The following is a 17,414-nucleotide window of genomic DNA, read 5'->3' as shown; positions in this document are numbered from 1 at the left end:
ACTTATGGGGCTGGAGGAGCAGGCTGAAGCGTTGGCACGGGGTGTGCACTACTGCCTGCCTTGTTGCCTCCTCCTCGCTGGCAGGCAGTGTCTCTGAGGTTCACTCCGGAGTGTGCCCTGAGCAGCATGTCAGGTCTTCCAAAGCATGTATCCTGAGTCGATGGCAGCCTAGTCTTGAGCAGTGAGTACTTCTTCATTGTAAGGCAGAACCGTATCCCTGCTCTGTGCCAGCTGTCCATGGCTTTGCTGAGTTGGCTGATTTAAGTAGTTCTGTGTGTGTGCGTGTGTGTGTGTGTGTGTGTGTGTGTGTGTGTGGAGTGGGGAGGGTCATAGAAGAGGTGAAACTATTTGGGAACACTTTACCTCAACTGGAGCAAGTGCTTTTACTTAAAAAAGGAGGGGGAAAAAGTCATTGAATAGAAATTAGAGTAAGAAGATAAGGAAAGAAGAAAATAGTGAAAATGATAGAAAAATTGGAAAAAGCGAAAGGACCTAGGGAACCCACAAACTTGTTATTTTATTTTTCTAAGTTTCCATATTTCACTGTGCTTCTCTAGCATATGGTCACATCCCACAACTTGAATTCTGTAACTGATGGAGCCTTGATGATTACCAGAAAAATGAAGCATTTGGCTTTTAATCATTGAGACACCGTGTCCACACATCCACTCTCGTGGACACCCACGTGGTGTCTGTCACTGCGCAGGATTCACATAACACCAACACTTTTCTTACACTTGGCAGGGTACAGGGATATGTGTTTCTTTTTTTGGCTGCAACCAAGGATTGAACCCAGCCCTGGCATTGAAAGCGCCGAGTCCTAACCACTGGACCTCCAGGGAATCCCCAAGGATATGTGTTTCTTTACCTCTCATTTCAAATGTTGTTTGCAGCTAGGTCTAGTGAGATGTAGGGAAGGACCTTTTTGAGTCTGAATGGAGCTTCTGTAAACATGAAAAGAAGCACTACGGCTGTTCCCAGCATGTTTGGAGGAAATTGGTCCCATTTCTGTGAGTAGCTGTAACATCTGGCTTGGGCCTTTGTGTGGGTCATTCTTCTTTGTCACAGCCAGCAGAGAGGGTTATTTCCAGGTAGAGGTGGTCTCCTACATGCCTGCACTTTCTGGCTGTCCACACTTAATCCTTTAGAAGTAGTACACTTTTTCATTGTCCTGGGGATACTTTTTTCTAAAACTTGATAGATGAGAGTTATAATAAGTTAGGGTTTATCTAAATAATTGATGATTCTCAATGATGATTTGTGATCATACCTTTTCAGTGTAAAAGTTAGTTCACAGTTTGACTGAGTAATCCATCTCTGAAACATGGAAGGTAGAAATTTTAAACTAATCTTAAATTATGAGGTGGAGATGCAGACTATGAAACTTGGACTTTACCTGGAGAAGCCTGTATTCTTTGGTTGTATTATTTCATTATTTGTATCTGTATGTTTTTACCAAATGATTTGTGTTTTGCACCTGTTATTAAAAAGTAGGCTAAAAATCTATTCCTTCATCAATTTCGTTTTTTGGACTGTTGCTGATGGGGGATGTTTACATGTGGGAATGCACATGTATTTATAGAACTGTGTAACAAAAATTAAAACAGAAAAAAGTATCAGAGCCTTCGTGTAAAAGGCAAGTTGGAAAGTGCAGAGTTGTTTCTTGTTTTGTTTTTACTTTTCTGATAAAGTAGAACATACACCCAGAGAAGTTCACAAAGCATCTGTGTTGGGCTTAGTGAGGGGTGAATGTACCCTGGGCCACCAGCCAGGTCAGGAAGCAGAGCCTGCCTGCACCTCAGTGGCCTCCCCCCCGACCCCTCTGAGCCCCCTTCATCACTGCCCTTTCCTTCCTCTCCGGAAGTAACTACCACCCTAACTTCTAGCCCCCAAGATTCATTTTGCCAGTTTTGGATCTTTATAAAGATGTTTTGGACATGAAGTTCTTTTTATGTGTGTCTGGTTTCCTTAACTCTGTTTAGGTCATGATATTCATCTCTGTTGTTGCCTATAGCAGCAGCTCCTCCCTTTATTTATCTATCTATCTATCTATCTATCTATCTATCTATCTATCTATCTATCTATTTATTTATTTATTTATTTATTTATGGCTGTGTTGGATCTTCGTTTCTGTGCGAGGGCTTTCTCTAGTTGTGGCAAGTGGGGGCCACTCTTCATCGCGGTGCGCGGGTCTCTTATTATCGCGGCCTCTCTTGTTGCGGAGCACAGACTCCAGACGCGCAGGCTCAGCAATTGTGGCTCACGGGCCTAGTTGCTCCGCGGCATGTGGGATCCTCCCAGACCAGGGCTCGAACCCGCGTCCCCTGCATTGGCAGGCAGATTCTCAACCACTGCGCCACCAGGGAAGCCCCCCTTTTTTTTTTTAATTGAAGTATAATTGATTTACAATATTGCGTTAGTTTCAGGTGTACAACAAAGTGATTCATCTATATTATATATTTTTTTAGATTATTTTCCATTATAGGTCTTACAATATATTGATTATAGTTCCCTGTGCTGTAGTAAATCCTTGTTGCTTATTTTATGTATAGTAGTGTGTATCTGTTAATCCCGTACTCCTAATTTATCCACCCCCCTGCCACCTTCCCCTTTGGTAACCATAAGTTTGTTTTCTATGTCTGTGAGTCTGTCTGTTTTGTATATACATTCATGTGTAAGCAGCTCCTCCTTGCTGATTACTAACCGTGGAATGTCCACAAGCCATAGACCTCTTCTGCCCTTGATGGACATCTATCTGGAGTTTCCTTTGGGGCTATTAGTCATAGTACTGTTATGAACATCCTACACACGTCTTTTATATGCAGGTACACCCATTTCTGTTGACTCCATAAGCAGGAGTGAAACTGCTGGGTTGTAGGGTGCATGGCGTTCACCTTTCATAGGTAGATAACCAGTCATTTCCCAAAGGGGTTACTCTGGGATGCCCCACATCCTCACCTGCACTTACGTTACTCTTTTCATTGTAAACATTCATAGAGGCGTTATAAAGTGGCTTTAATTTGCATTTGCATTGTTATCAATGAAATTAAGCAGCTTTTTATGTCTTATTTTTAAGTGTTTAGTGGACATTTAGATATTCTCTTATGTGAAGTGCCTGTTCAAATCACTTGCCTATATTTTTACTGTGGTGTCTTTTTTTCCTCAACTTTTGTGTGTGTGTGTGTGTGTATGTGTGGTAAAACACACATAACATTTGTCATCTTAACCATTGTTAAGTGTACAGTTTTGTGGCATTAAGTACATTCACACTGCTGAGTAACTGTCACCACCGTCCATCTTCAAAACTTTTTCATTTTCCCAGACTGAGACTCTGTCCCCATTGAACACTAACTCCCCATCTCCTCCTCCCAGTCCCTGGCAACCACCATTCCACTCTCTGTCTCTGTGAGTCTGACTACTCTGAGTACTTCATGTGGGTAGAATTACACAGTATTTGTCTTTTTGTGACTGGCCTATTTACCGTAGCAAAATGTCTTCAGAGTCATCTACGTTGTAGCATATTGCAGAATTTCCTTCCTTTTTAAGGCTGAATAATACTCCACTGTATGTATAGATCACACTTTGTTTATCCATGCTTCCATCAGCAGATACTTGGGTTGCTTCTACCTTTTGGCTATTGTGAATAATAGCTGTGAACACGGGTGTGCAAATATCTCTTAGAGACCCTGCTTTCAATTCTTTTGGGTATATACCCAGAAGTGGAATTGTGGGGTTGTATGGTAGTTTGATTTTTAATTTTTGAAGACCAACCATACTGTTTTCCACAGCACCTGCACCATTTTATATTCCCACCAGCAGTGCACAAGGGTTCCCCTTTTGCTAATCCTTGCAAGCACTTGTTTTTTCTGTTTTTTGATAGTAGCCATCCTAGTGGCTGAGGTGGTGCAGTGTGTTTCTTTGTACTGATTTATCGTTCTTTACCTATTCTAGACGTGAACACTTTGTCATTTATATGCGTTGTACATATATTCTCCTACTCTGTGCCTTCTCTTTCTGCTTCTTTCTGTTTTAATTAATTAATTAATTAATTAATTATTTGGCTGCGTTGGGTCTTCGTTGCTGTGCACAGGCTTTCTCTAGTTGCAGTGAGTGGGGGCTACTCTTCATTGTGGTGCGTGGGCTTCTCATTGCGGTGGCTTCTCCTGTTGTAGAGCTCGGGGTGTAGGCGCGTGGGCTTCAGTAGTTGTGGCACACGGGCTCAGTAGTTGTGGCTCACGGACTCTTAGAGCACAGGGTCAGTAGTTGTGGAACATGGGCTTAGTTGCTCCGTGGCATGTGGGATCGTCCCGGACCAGGGCTCAAACCTGTGTCCCCTCCATTGGCAGGCGGATTCTTAACCACTGAGCCACCAGGGAAGCCCCCAGAAATACATAATTTTTTTCTTGATCTGTTTAAGTGTAAATTGTAGAGCTAATGCTCCTTTACTGCTGAATATTTCAGTGTGTATTTCCTAAAAAAAGAAGACCATTCTCTTATAACCATAGTACAATGATAACATCTGGAAATGAACATTGATAAAATGCTAGTATCTGATCTGTAGACTTTAGTTAAATTTCACCAATTGTGCTAATGTCCACTTTAGCAAAAAAAGAAGAAAAATTTTTTTCTGGTCCAGGATTCAGTCCAGGGTCGTGAATTGCATATAGCTGTTCTTCATTCTCCTTAAATTTGGAATAGTTCCTCAGTCTTTGTCTTTTAGGACCTTGACATTTACTAAAGCATGTAGCCCCGTTTGTTTGGCTGACTGTCCTCCACATTTGGGTTTGTCAGTGTTTCCGTAGGATGGGGCTGCAGGGTCCCGCAGGAGTCCCACAGAAGCTGGGCGTCCTAGGTGCAGCATTTCCAGAGGCACGTGGTGTGTGGTGTCAGTGTTCCTGGTGATGATAACTTGGTGAAGGTGGTGTCTGCTAGGTTCCTCCACTATCAGGTTACTATGTTGCCTTTTGTAAAAATAACTATCTTGTCGAAAATACTTCGACACTGTAAATATCCTCTCTCTCATCAAACTTTCACGTTAGTTTTAGCAATTTTTAGTAATTCTTTCCAGAATCAATTATTACTATGATTATTACTATGATTTTTGCTAAGTGGTAATTTTATAATTCCATCATTCTTTCTACATTTATTAGTCAGCATTCTACTATAAGGAAGAGTTTTTACTTTTCTCCCATTTGTGTATTCATTTATATTAGTGTGGATTCATGGATTCTTCTTCAGTGGGCTGTAAACTGTTAGCATCATTTATTTTGATGCTCAGATTGTCCCCAGTTTGGCCGGTGGGAGTCCCTTCAAGCTGGCTCTCGTGTCCTTCTGACATGTTCCTCGTATTCTCTGAGCAATTTCTTAATTTCTGGCACAGTAAATATCCTGCTTTTCCAGCCCCAGCCGTAGAATCAGCCTTGTCTTCAAGGAGGCCTTGATCTTTTCAGTGGGGACTAGAATTTAAACCATCTGGAAGCTAGGTGTGCTCATGGCTTTTGCACATATTGTTTCTAAGCCCTTTTAGCAGACAGAGGTAGGAGCACGCACACATGTGTACACGCATATCTGTACCAATTTCTGTATCTGCTTCTCTCCATACACATTAAAACCTCAGAGTTCACACTGATACTTCCAATTCCAGTTACTACACAAAGTTGCTAGTAGCCTTTGCACTTTCCATAATTGTAATCCCTTCCTCTGACAGTGGCATTGGTTATCTATAATAGATTTGTTTATTTTCTCATTCCTAGAATATACAGAAAATACAGATTTGCTTAACTGTTACCACTGCAAAAATCAATTCTACCAGCTGGAATTCAGAATTTATACTTTTTTGTATTTAGCTTGAGAGTTTGAGGGTTTATGGTCAAAATAGTGTGTTCAAAAGATACTTGATTGCCCCCATCCCAACCCCATGTGGTTGTATGATTCATTTGAAATGGAGTTGTGTCCATTTGTTCCCATCGTGTTCCACTTTAGGGTCCCCCCACCCTTGTTTGTTTAATTACTCATTGTGAACACGTGAAGCACTCCCGTGGTTCCACGCGTCACAGCTGTATGAGATGTGGTCAGAGAAGTGCCCCCCCCATCCTCCTTACTCTGTCTCCACCCACTGCTTAGAGGTAAGCAGTCTAATTTAGTTTTTCTATATTTCTTTTTGCATAAATGAGCAGATGTTTATTTTGTATTTCTGCTTTCTTACACAAAAGTTGACATAATTAGATATACTTTTGCACTTGGCTTTTTTTCACTTAATGTATTCTAGAAATCTCTTCACACCACTTTTTAGCAGTCTTTCTCATTCTGTTTAACATTTCATTGTATGGATGTATATAGTTTATTCAGCTACTAACCTATGTACAGGCGTTTAAGGTGTTTCCAGTATTTTGCAACTAAAAACAATGCTGCAATGAGTAACTTTATGCAAATGTATTTTTGTCTTATTGGAAGTGTGTCTTCAGGTTTAAATTCCTAGAAGTGGGATTGCTGGGCAGGAGGTAAAGGCGTATGTAGCTTTGTTAGATGTCACCAGACTCCTTCCGTAAGGCTCTGTCAATCAAGCTGCATTCTCGCCAACAACTTATGAGAGTGCCTGTTTCCTCACATCCTTCCCAAAGGAGTGTGTCATACTTTTTCCTTTTGTGCCAGTCTGAGGTGAGAAGTGGTATCTCAATGTTGTTTACTTTGTATTTCTAATATGAGTTAGACTGACTAATCACCTTCTTTCGTACATTTGTGTGAGTTGATTGTATGTGATTGTTCATTTTGCCCACTATTCTTTGTGTTTTTTGGTCTCTTTCCCCTTAATTTTTAAGAGTTCTTTGTGTATTAGGGATATTAGCCCTTTATCTGTGAGATATTGCAAGTATACTTACCCAGTTTCTCATGTGTGGATTTTATTTTTAAACTTTGCTTATTTTTTTTTGTCCATGCAAAAATTTAAATTTTTTCTTAAGATTTTTATGTAGTCAAATTTTTCAATTTTTTGTTTTATCATTCAGGATTTTGAATGATAGAAAGCCTTGGAATTTATTTTTGATATGGTGTGAAATAGGGCTCATTCATCTTTTTTCCTTTGTGAATATACAGTTGACCTAGCACCATTTATTGAAAACTCCATTTTTTCTGTACTGCTTCTTTGGTCATAAATCAAGTGCCTATATATACAGTTTGGTTAATTCATGTGACAATATTGTGTTATTCTAGTTATTGTGATAATTGCATAGATTTTGATTTGGTGCTCTGATGTATGTTTAACTTTGGCATTACCCAAAGGCAAATTGTAAACAGAGAACTGTGACAATTCAGCCACTTTTTACAGGAGTATGTAGGGTGGTCTTCAGATGTAATTATTATGGAAGGAAAGAATATTTAACTTATGGAAGAAGGAAAATTAGTTCAAAGTTAATTTTAACTTTTATTAACAATATAAAAAATGATTTGAAAATGTAAGAGTATGCTAAGTTTATTTACTGATTAGTAGACGAGGTACAAATTGACAGGGAGGGAGTGTAACTTGATTTACAATTTATTTTTGCATCATACTTGATAACCAGTTTTATTAAGAGAAACTAGTCTTAAAGAATATGAACAATCCTTAATGATTAATGCAATATCCCCCTTCCTTATTATGTGATCTAGATTTTTCATAATGTGACAACCCTAAATTACCAAAGCTTAATTCTGACAGTTCATTTAAAACACTAATCTTCTTTCTGCCTTTTTTTTAGTAAGACAGATTGACCTACCTAATGGTACTACTCCATATACAGTCACTGACATTTAGAGCTGGGAGAGGCTTCAGATTAGAGATGAGTTGTTTTTGAACCATTTTAATTTGTAGAAATGAATTCATTGTGATTATCCGAGGGTGGTTATCTCAATGGGAAACAACATAAGTTGGCTTGTTAACTTGTGCCTTCACCTTAGTGGGCAAAACTTTTGGTTCTTTTATTTAAAAGCAGGGGTTTTTTTTTTTCCCCCACAGACCTTTAACTCTTCTTTGTTCTCTCTCATTTCTAGGAGAAGTAAAATCAGATTTCTTCACTGTTTTTCTTAAGTAACAATTTTATACCCAATCCAGTTCTCCAGAGTGCTTGTTTTCTTTTTAAAAAGCTCACATTTTTTTCAATCATCTTCATAAAACATAAATAAATATTACAAATGGTCTTTCTCGAGTAGTATGATCATTTAACCCTTACTCTAACCATAAAATCTCTAGTTTGTTATTTGTATATTACTTAGGCTTAAAAAACAACAACAACCCTCCTTTCAATTTTGGCTTAAATTAGACTACAAAAAAAAAAATAGAGGTAAGAAAAACAGATTTCAGAATAACTTCTTTTAGACATTGGCTCCATCATTTCATCACTTCAGAGCAGTGAAGATTCCTCCTGACCCTCAGTACTGCTTCTCTCTAGAAACTGCAAGGTGGCATTTCCTGTGGCCTTACAGACCTTTCCTGAGATAGCACATGTGATGTCGCTATCCTAGAGTCACATCCTAGATGAGCGGTAGCAAGGAGGATGTCTGCACTTTCTCCCCCCTCTCACTGAATCTGGCACGTGGGGGCACACCGGGCTTCCATAACATCTCTGAGTACATTATGATTTTCATATTTTAAAAAGAAGTGTATGTGTGGGACTTCCCTGGAGGTCCAGTGGTTAAGACTCCGTGCTTCCAATGCAGGGGGCGCAGGTTTGATCCCTGGGTGGGGAACTAAGATGCTGCATGCTGTGTGCGGTGCGGCCAAAATAAATAACTAAATAACTAAATAAAATAAAATTAAAAATGGCTTTATAAAAGAAAAAAAGAGGTATATACTAGGGTGAAGATTTAATAAAATTAATTAAAAAAAGAAGTATGTGATCATTTATGAAGCAGTGAAGAAGTTCTGTTTCTGTAGCACAGAGTGATGTGCTGCTTGGTAACTGTCAGAAAGTCCTTGTAGAGTTCTTGAACTCAGCGTAAAAGTCAAGGGCTTTGTTTAGTGTCAAAATGTTATTTAATCTTGCTTCATCTAATCAATTTGTTTTTATCTTCTGTTGCTTCTAGACCAAGAGCAGTGATGACCTTTTAGCTGGGATGGCTGGAGGGGTGACTGTGACTAATGGTGTCAAAGGGAAGAAAAGCACCTGCCCTTCCGCAGCACCGTCAGCATCCGCCCCTGCCATGAGCACCATGGAGAACAGACCCAAGAGTAGCACAGGTATGCGCGCACTCGGTGTGAGGGTTACACTGCCTTTGTGTTTGAGTAGGTGAGTGCAGTGGTATTTAGGGAATTCCATCTAATCGTAGAAAATTTCAAACATGCACAAAAGTATCTGGTATTTCATCTCTGTGTACTCACCACCCTTATCACCTGATGGCCACTCTTAGCTCCCTGACACCCACCTTCCCCCTCATATTATTTTGAAGCAAATTCCAGATGTCATCCACAAATATTTAATTATCTTTGAAAGACAAGGATTCTTTTAAAAATATATTCATAATACCATTATCAGTCCTTAAAATAATTAATAATCATTTCTCAAATCATAAATTATCCAGTAAGTATTTAAATTTCTAACTGTCTTATAAATATTACATACATATATTTACTTATTTGTTTGGATCAGGATTTACCAGGATTCACTTAAGTTCCATATATAGTAATTGGTGAAGTGTCTCTTAAATCTTCATTTTTTTTAAAAAAAAATAATTAATTAATTTATTTATTTTTGGCTGTGTTGGGTCTTCATTTCTGTGCGAGAGCTTTCTCTAGTTGTGGTGAGCGGGGGCCACTCTTCATCACAGTGCGCGGGCCTTTCACTGTCGCGGCCTCTCTTGTTGCGGGGCACAGGCTCCAGACGCGCAGGCTCAGTAGTTGTGGCTCACGGGCCTAGTTGCTCCGCGGCATGTGGGATCTTCCCAGGCCAGGGCTCGAACCCATGTCCCCTGCATTGGCAGGCAGATTCTCAACCACTGCGCCACCAGGGAAGCCCTAAATCTTCATTTTAAATCTATGAGTTCATCCCACTTTTTTCTTGCAATTTAATTTTTGTGGAAACTGGTTGTTTGATCTGTAGAGTTTCCCATGATCTAGATGTCCCCCCACCCTTGGGTCGTGCTGTGTGGCTTACGGGATCTTAGTTCCCCGACCAGGGATTGAACCCAGGCCCTGGCAGTGAAAGCGCTGAGCCCTAACCACTGGACCACTATGAAACTGCCTCCCATGATCTGGATTTATTTATTTATTTATTTATTTTTTTAGTTTATTTATTTTTGGCTGCGTTGGGTCTTTGCTGCTGCACGCGGGCTTTCTCTAGTTGCAGCGGGCCATTCTTCGTTGCAGAGCACGGGCTCTAGGCGTGCGGGCTTCAGTAGTTGTGGCACACGGGCTTAGTTGCTCCGCGGCATGTGGGATCTTCCCGGACCAGGGATCGAACCAGTGTCCCCTGCATTGGCAGGCGGATTCTTAACCACTGTGCCACCAGGGAAGTCCCGTGATCTGGATTTTGATGTCACATTCCTATGATGTCCTTGATTTTATTCTTTTATTCTCTCTGTTTACTATAAATGTCATTGAATTTAGAGCCTTGATGGGACAGACTCAGGTTCCTTCCTCTTACCCCCGCCAGTTCCTTCCTAGGTAATAGTTGTCTGTCCGTCAGGAGGCCCATTGTTTCTGGTCGTGTCCCGCTCCATGTTGTTAGCAGCCTCTGATGGTTGATGCCTAGATCCATTCATTCCAGTCCTACCATTCTTTCTTCCTTCACTAGCAGCAGTTTGTTTCTAGATCTCATTCTGTAGTCCAAGGAGTAATGTTATCATATTTTACTTCTTACACTTACAGAAAAAAACTTTGAAACTTCCAATAAACTTAAGGTCATATGTTTGTAATAAAGTGTATGAAAGCAAATTGGCAGAAATTATAGCAGACCTTCTTTTGCTATCATTATTTAGGCTCTTGTCCCCTCTTGTGTGTATTGGATTTTTTCCTAGCCCAGGTTTGCCTACTGTCATCTCTCCTGCTGTGACCCTCTGTGGATTCTTCCGCCCACTCCAGGTCACGCCCCACTGTTAATTGTAATAGCAGTGCAATATGATCACCAGGAGGAAACGTGGAAGTCCTTACTTTGCTTTAGAGGCGTTATTCCATTTTATCCTCACTACAGCCCTGTGAAGTAGAGGCTATCATTAGTCTCATTTTAGAGATGGCAAGCTACACTTAGAAAGCTCAAGTATCTTGCTCAGGGCCATGCATTCATTTGCTCAGTGAATGCTTAGTGGGTGCCCATTTTGTACCAGGCCTCAAAGCTGGTGATGGAGCAGAGACTGGACCTTAAGTCTTTCACCCTCAAGCCTGGGGTCGTCACCACATTTAACACTCTAGCTTGTGTGGTAAGAAGGAAATTCAATACTCTAATCCCACCAGTATCTCCTCCTGGTTCTAGCCTTTAGAATTCCCTGGGTGCACACCCATGGTTCCCTGCTGACCAATGCCTCCTGCCCTCACAAGGCTGGACTCAGTTATCACCTCCCCGGATCAGTTGCCCCATCTTTTCCCTCTTTTGGCCTCCATTTGCAGTTGTTCCTCCTAATCCTGTTACTTCTGCCTTTGAAATCTATTACAGATTTATTATCCCTTCTCTGCTCTTACGGAGATCTAGCTCTTGCTCCCCGAATGCAGACCTTCCTTTAGTTTTACTGCTCTTCCTTCTTCCTCATGTTTCACTTCGCATCCTCTAGCTTAATTTCCATCAAAGTAGTCTTTCTCTGTGTTTCTTCCCTGCTCAAGAAAATTTATTGAACGTTTGTTGCTGCAACTCACCAAGTTCTCCCTGGCATTCAGGGCCCTATGGAAACCTTCCCCTGCTGCTTCCATCGACTGTAGGACCTTACTTTTCCTTCCTGTGTATGATGCTGCTTCCACTACCTCGCCCTCGTCTGTCTTGTGGCCACCAGCATTCTCTCCCCTTCTCTACACCTGATCCCTGGCAGAATTAGTGGCTCTCTTCCCACATCATCATCCCTCGTGTAGACCTTTTACTCCCCGTTACCTGGTTAGCCTGGTGCCTGCCGCATAAAGAACCAGTTGGTTCTTTAAAAATATTTATTGGTCAGGTCTAGGACTTATTTTTCAAAGTAAAAAATAGTCTAATGATTTCCTTAAGTGTTTGTGGGTATTTAAACATACTCCTGTTCTTTTTATATTAAATACATGATCATGTCAATTGTTTGCACAGGTTTAAAATTTTAGCAGTTAAGTAATGGTGTGCCTTGTGCAGCATATTTGCCGAACGTGCTGTTATAACTTAGCAGTGATGCGTCATCGTTTTCTAATACTTAGGGAGGCAGAGTGGCATACTGCTTAGACTGCCTGCCTGTGTGTGAATCTTGGCTCATCCGTGTATTACCTGTGGGATGTCAGCAGATTATTTAACATCTCTTTTTGGGTTTCTTCGTCTGTAAAACAGGATGATGATAATGAAGCTTGTGTAAATTAATGTGTATGAAGTGTTAATATGTGTGTGTAGTAAGTATAAGTGCATGTTGTCTATTCTAATAATTCTTGTTATTGGTACTATTTATGTGGCATTTTATAGTGTGAAAAATTTTTTGCATTTACTTTGATCATAGTTTTTGTGGTTATTGTATGTAGCTTAGGTTTTTTGTTTGTCCACAGGCTGCCTCTCACTTCTGGTCATCTGTAATCTTCCTTCACTGTCTGTTTCTGCAGTTAGGTTGCTACCTGACTGGCTATCCCTAGAGTCACCTTCATCTGGCTTGCCCTAGATACTATGTCCCTGGCCACCTGTTGAAAGCCGTGGTTTGGGATTCAAGTTCATGTGTATAGCTTTTTTTTAATGTGAAGGCTTTATTGAGATATAATTCATATTCCATAAAACTCACCCCTTTGCGGTATACAACTCAGTATATAACTTCATTTTTCATTGATAATTAAAAGATGATTGATCTTCCAGTTTGGAGGAAACAACTTTACAGTAACCAGACTCTCAGGCAGAATTAGTGTAGGTCAGAATCACTGTGTGATTATGATTATAGATCCTTAGATTATATCTCATTCGACCTGGGGCATAACTATGTGCCTTTCTTTTTTTAATTAATTAATTAATTAATTTTTGGCTGCGTTGGGTCTTTGTTGCTGTGCGTACGCTTTCTCTAGTTACGGGGAGCGGGGGCTACTCTTCGTTTCGGTGCATGGGCTTCTCATTGTGGTGGCTTCTCTTGTTGCAGAGTATGGGCTCTAGGCGCACACGCTTCAGTAGTTGTGGCTCACGGGCTCTAGAGTGCAGGCTCAGTAGTTGTGGTGCACAGGCTTAGTTGCTCTGCGGCATGTGGGATCTTCCTGGACCAGGGATCGAAGCTGTGTCCCCTGCATTGGCAGGCGGATTCTTAACCACTGCGCCACCAGGGAAGTCCCACTATGTGCCTTTCTATTGCTAAGTTTTTGCCTTCTATTCTTTGTCTTAAACATGTAGGCACGAGTTCTTCAACCAAGCGGAGCACTTCCACAGGTAATAAAGAATCCAGTTCTACTAGAGAAAGATTACGTGAACGTACCCGACTAAACCAGAGCAAAAAACTACCTTCTGCAGGTCAGGGGGCTAATGACATGGCGTTGGCTAAACGTTCCCGCAGTCGCACGGCTACGGAATGCGACATTCGTATGAGCAAGTCCAAATCAGACAATCAGATCAGTGACAAAGCTGCTCTGGAAGCCAAAGTGAAGGATCTTCTCACATTGGCAAAAACCAAAGACGTGGAGATTTTACATTTGAGGAATGAACTCCGTGACATGCGTGCTCAGCTGGGCATTAACGAGGACCCTCCTGAGGGGGATGAGAAGTCCGAGAAGGAAGCCATCATTGTTCACCAGCCCACTGACGTCGAGTCCACTTTATTGCAGTTACAGGAACAGAATACTGCCATCCGCGAGGAGCTCAACCAGCTGAAAAATGAAAACAGAATGCTAAAGGACAGGTTGAACGCACTGGGCTTCTCCCTGGAGCAGAGGCTAGACCATTCTGAAAAACTGTTTGGCTATCAGTCCCTGAGCCCAGAGATCACCCCTGGTAACCAGAGCGATGGAGGGGGGACTCTGACTTCCTCGGTGGAGGGCTCTGCCCCTGGGTCAGTGGAGGATCTCCTGAGCCAGGATGAGAACACCCTCATGGACCATCAGCACAGTAACTCTATGGACAACCTGGACAGCGAGTGCAGCGAGGTGTACCAGCCCCTCACGTCCAGCGATGACGCCCTGGACGCACCGTCGTCCTCGGAGTCAGAAGGCATTCCGAGCATAGAGCGCTCTCGGAAGGGGAGCAGCGGGAACGCCAGCGAAGTGTCCGTCGCTTGTTTGACGGAACGGATACACCAGATGGAGGAGAACCAACACAGTACGAGTGAGGAACTTCAGGCGACTCTGCAAGAGCTCGCTGATCTACAGCAGATCACCCAGGAGCTGAACAGCGAAAACGAAAGGCTCGGAGAGGAGAAGGTGATTCTCATGGAGTCGTTATGTCAGCAAAGCGATAAGTTGGAACACTTCAGCCGACAGATTGAATATTTCCGCTCCCTTCTAGATGAGCATCACATTTCCTATGTCATTGACGAAGATGTAAAAAGTGGACGCTACATGGAACTGGAGCAGCGCTACATGGATCTAGCTGAGAACACCCGTTTTGAACGGGAGCAGCTTCTTGGCGTCCAGCAGCATTTAAGCAATACTTTGAAGATGGCTGAGCAAGACAACAAGGAAGCTCAGGAGATGATCGGGGCACTCAAGGAGCGCAACCACCACATGGAGCGAATCGTTGAGTCTGAGCAGAAGGGCAAGGCTGCCTTGGCAGCCACGCTGGAGGAGTTCAAAGCCACAGTGGCCAGTGACCAGATCGAGATGAATCGCCTGAAGGCCCAGCTGGAGAACGAGAAGCAGAAAGTGGCAGAGCTGTATTCCATCCATAACTCTGGAGACAAGTCTGACATTCAGGATCTCCTGGAGAGTGTCAGGTTGGACAAAGAAAAAGCAGAGACTCTGGCCAGTAGCCTGCAGGAAGATCTGGCTCACACCCGGAATGATGCCAATCGATTGCAGGACACCATCGCAAAGGTACTGTTTAAGTAGATAGAATGTTCTGGACCAGTGTAATGCGGCTGCAGTACATGGCATGCTTACTGAGAGCCAGCAGTCCTGGTGGTGTGTCATTAGCTTTTGTTAATCAGATATTTTTTTAAGCTTCAGAATGGTTTTTTTGTATTGGGATGGAGTGAAAAGTATTCTTACAATAACGTCACTTCCACTCACTTGTACTTTGTTACTGTTTTCCTGCCTGTGAGAGGATGGGGCTGGAGCTACAACTAACTGAAGTTGTAACAGAAGTTGTCCCTAGTTCTGGGTATGCCCAGGGGAGTGTGTCATGCAGTTTTACATCCTCCTCTGTAGTGTAGTTTGGCATAAGAAAAACGGAGAGCCAGTATTCCAGTCTGTGGGACCAGCAATGTCTGCCTCTTCTTATCCTTTTGTGGTTGTAGTTTTCCAAGTAGAGTTCTGTTGTGATTTAAAAATACTTTTGGAGTGTGAAGGCTCCTATTTCTTAGAGGCCCATGGTTTGTTGCTGGTGGGGACCTTAGTGATCATTGGTCCAGCCCCCTTCTTTTACACGCAGTGTGATAGGGAGGACTCAGTCAGAACTGCAGCCCAGGGTTGCTGGCAGTCGCCAGGGCTCTGTGCCCCACGTGGTTGCTGATGTAGTGTTTATTATTATTTTTTAAAATAAATTTATTTATTTATTTTTTTGCCTGCGTTGGGTCTTTGTTGCTGTGCGCAGGCTTTCTCTTGCTGCGGCGAGCGGGGGCTGCTGTTTGTTGCAGTGCGAAGGCTTCTCCTTGGCGGTGGCTTCTCTTGTTGCGGAACACAGGCTCTAGGCGTGCGGGCTTCAGTAGTTGTGGCACGTGGGCTCAGTAGTTGTGGCTTGCAGGCTCTAGAGCACAGGCTCAGTAGTTGTGGCTCACAGGCTCAGTTGCTCTGCGACATGTAGGATCTTCCCAGACCATGGATCAAACCTGTGTCCACTGCATTGGCAGGTGGATTCTTAACCACTGCACCACCAGGGAAGTCCCTGATGTAGTGTTTATTTGCATGAGTTATCTAATTATCCTAGCTTACATTTTATTTACTGTTTCAGTGCAAAAATTTTTTATAGTAGGAAACAGTATATCTTTGCTCAAAATTTGAATAATATAAACCTTAATTTATTAAGTGACAACTTTCAGAGATACAGTTTAGGAGATGTGGTATTTGTCGGAGCACGTATGTTGGGGGCCACTATGAACTAACACTGACTGTATTAGAGAACTTTCTTGTTTCCATTTTTAATTTGATTTTGAAACTGTCACAAATCAGACATCATTTTTGTGGGAAAGCATGTTAATCATTAATCAGATGCATGCCTTCAGTCCAAACTTTGGAGAAGGGAAAATTTCCAAAATTTCCTCATAAATAATGTAGTGAAGTTCAGTGAGATGTCAGTGTAATTTCAGTCAGTGATGTGGCAGCAGATCATGCTTAAGCATACTGTGTGAAATCCATGTTACTGGAGAGTGCCTTCCACCCAGTTATTACACAGGTCGTTCTTGTTCACGCAGAGCAGCTCACGCTCAGCTCCCTGCTGAGACAAGGTGTGCCTCTGTCCTAGGACTTATCTTAGAACAACTCTTACTTTTCTGATCTGCACCATCAATTTTGCACAGGTAGAAGATGAATACAGAGCCTTCCAAGAAGAAGCTAAGAAGCAAATAGAAGATCTGAATATGACATTAGAAAAATTAAGATCAGAGCTGGAAGAAAAAGAGACAGAAAGGAGTGACATGAAAGAAACGATCTTTGAACTTGAAGACGAAGTAGAACAGCACCGGGCGGTGAAGCTTCATGACAACCTCATCATCTCCGACTTAGAGAGTAAGTGAGGTCCCACCCGTCTTAATGTGTGGGAAGAGTTTGTGTTCTAAGTAGCAAAGTGACAGGGGGTGGCTCTACCTGGGGCAGGGGTTCAAAGGCAGGAGCACAGTGGCCGGCAGACACGCGTGTGGGCAAGAGCTTCCCATGGCCATTGGCAGTCTTTCAGCTGCTATTTGGCTCCTAAAGGACTGTTAAGTGGAAGCATCTCTTTAAAATTGCTTAATTATGGAAAATCATTTAAGTGAGAAGCTAATGGGGCTGTTAACTTTCTAGATCTTAGGAAAAGCCATTTGTTGTCGATGTCTAGTGGTTGCAAGTATACTGAGACCAAAAAATATTTATCCTTTATAATCTTATGCCTGAGGCACAGGTTTTTGTTTATTTGTTTAATATTCCTCCCTTTCATGGAGATTTTATGATCAGGTAGACTTGAAACTCAGATTTTGAG

The 17,414-nt window shown here is 42.1% G+C and overlaps 1 protein-coding gene across 6 annotated transcripts in view; it reads left to right on the top strand.

Moving 5' to 3' along the window:
- SPECC1L (sperm antigen with calponin homology and coiled-coil domains 1 like) overlaps nt 1–17,414 on the top strand; it is a 121,257-nt gene that overhangs the window by 29,192 nt on the left and 74,651 nt on the right. For 4 of the 6 annotated variants that reach the window (XM_082354146.1, XM_082354147.1, XM_082354148.1 and 1 more), the window contains 3 exons: nt 9,058–9,211; nt 13,488–15,118; nt 16,759–16,966. In XM_082354146.1, coding sequence (XP_082210272.1) covers nt 9,058–9,211; nt 13,488–15,118; nt 16,759–16,966 — 1,993 coding nt within the window. Of the gene's footprint in view, nt 1–6,453; nt 6,658–9,057; nt 9,212–13,487; nt 15,119–16,758; nt 16,967–17,414 lie in introns of all 6 variants that reach the window. The other 2 variants (XM_082354151.1, XM_082354150.1) reach the window with 2 other exon arrangements.

The sequence above is a fragment of the Balaenoptera borealis genome, assembly GCF_965194805.1.
Source record: "Balaenoptera borealis genome assembly, chromosome: 14".
Classification (NCBI taxonomy): Eukaryota; Metazoa; Chordata; class Mammalia; order Artiodactyla; family Balaenopteridae; genus Balaenoptera; species Balaenoptera borealis.
Note: the sequence above shows the minus strand (reverse complement) of the source record. Positions and strands in the feature narration are given on the sequence as shown.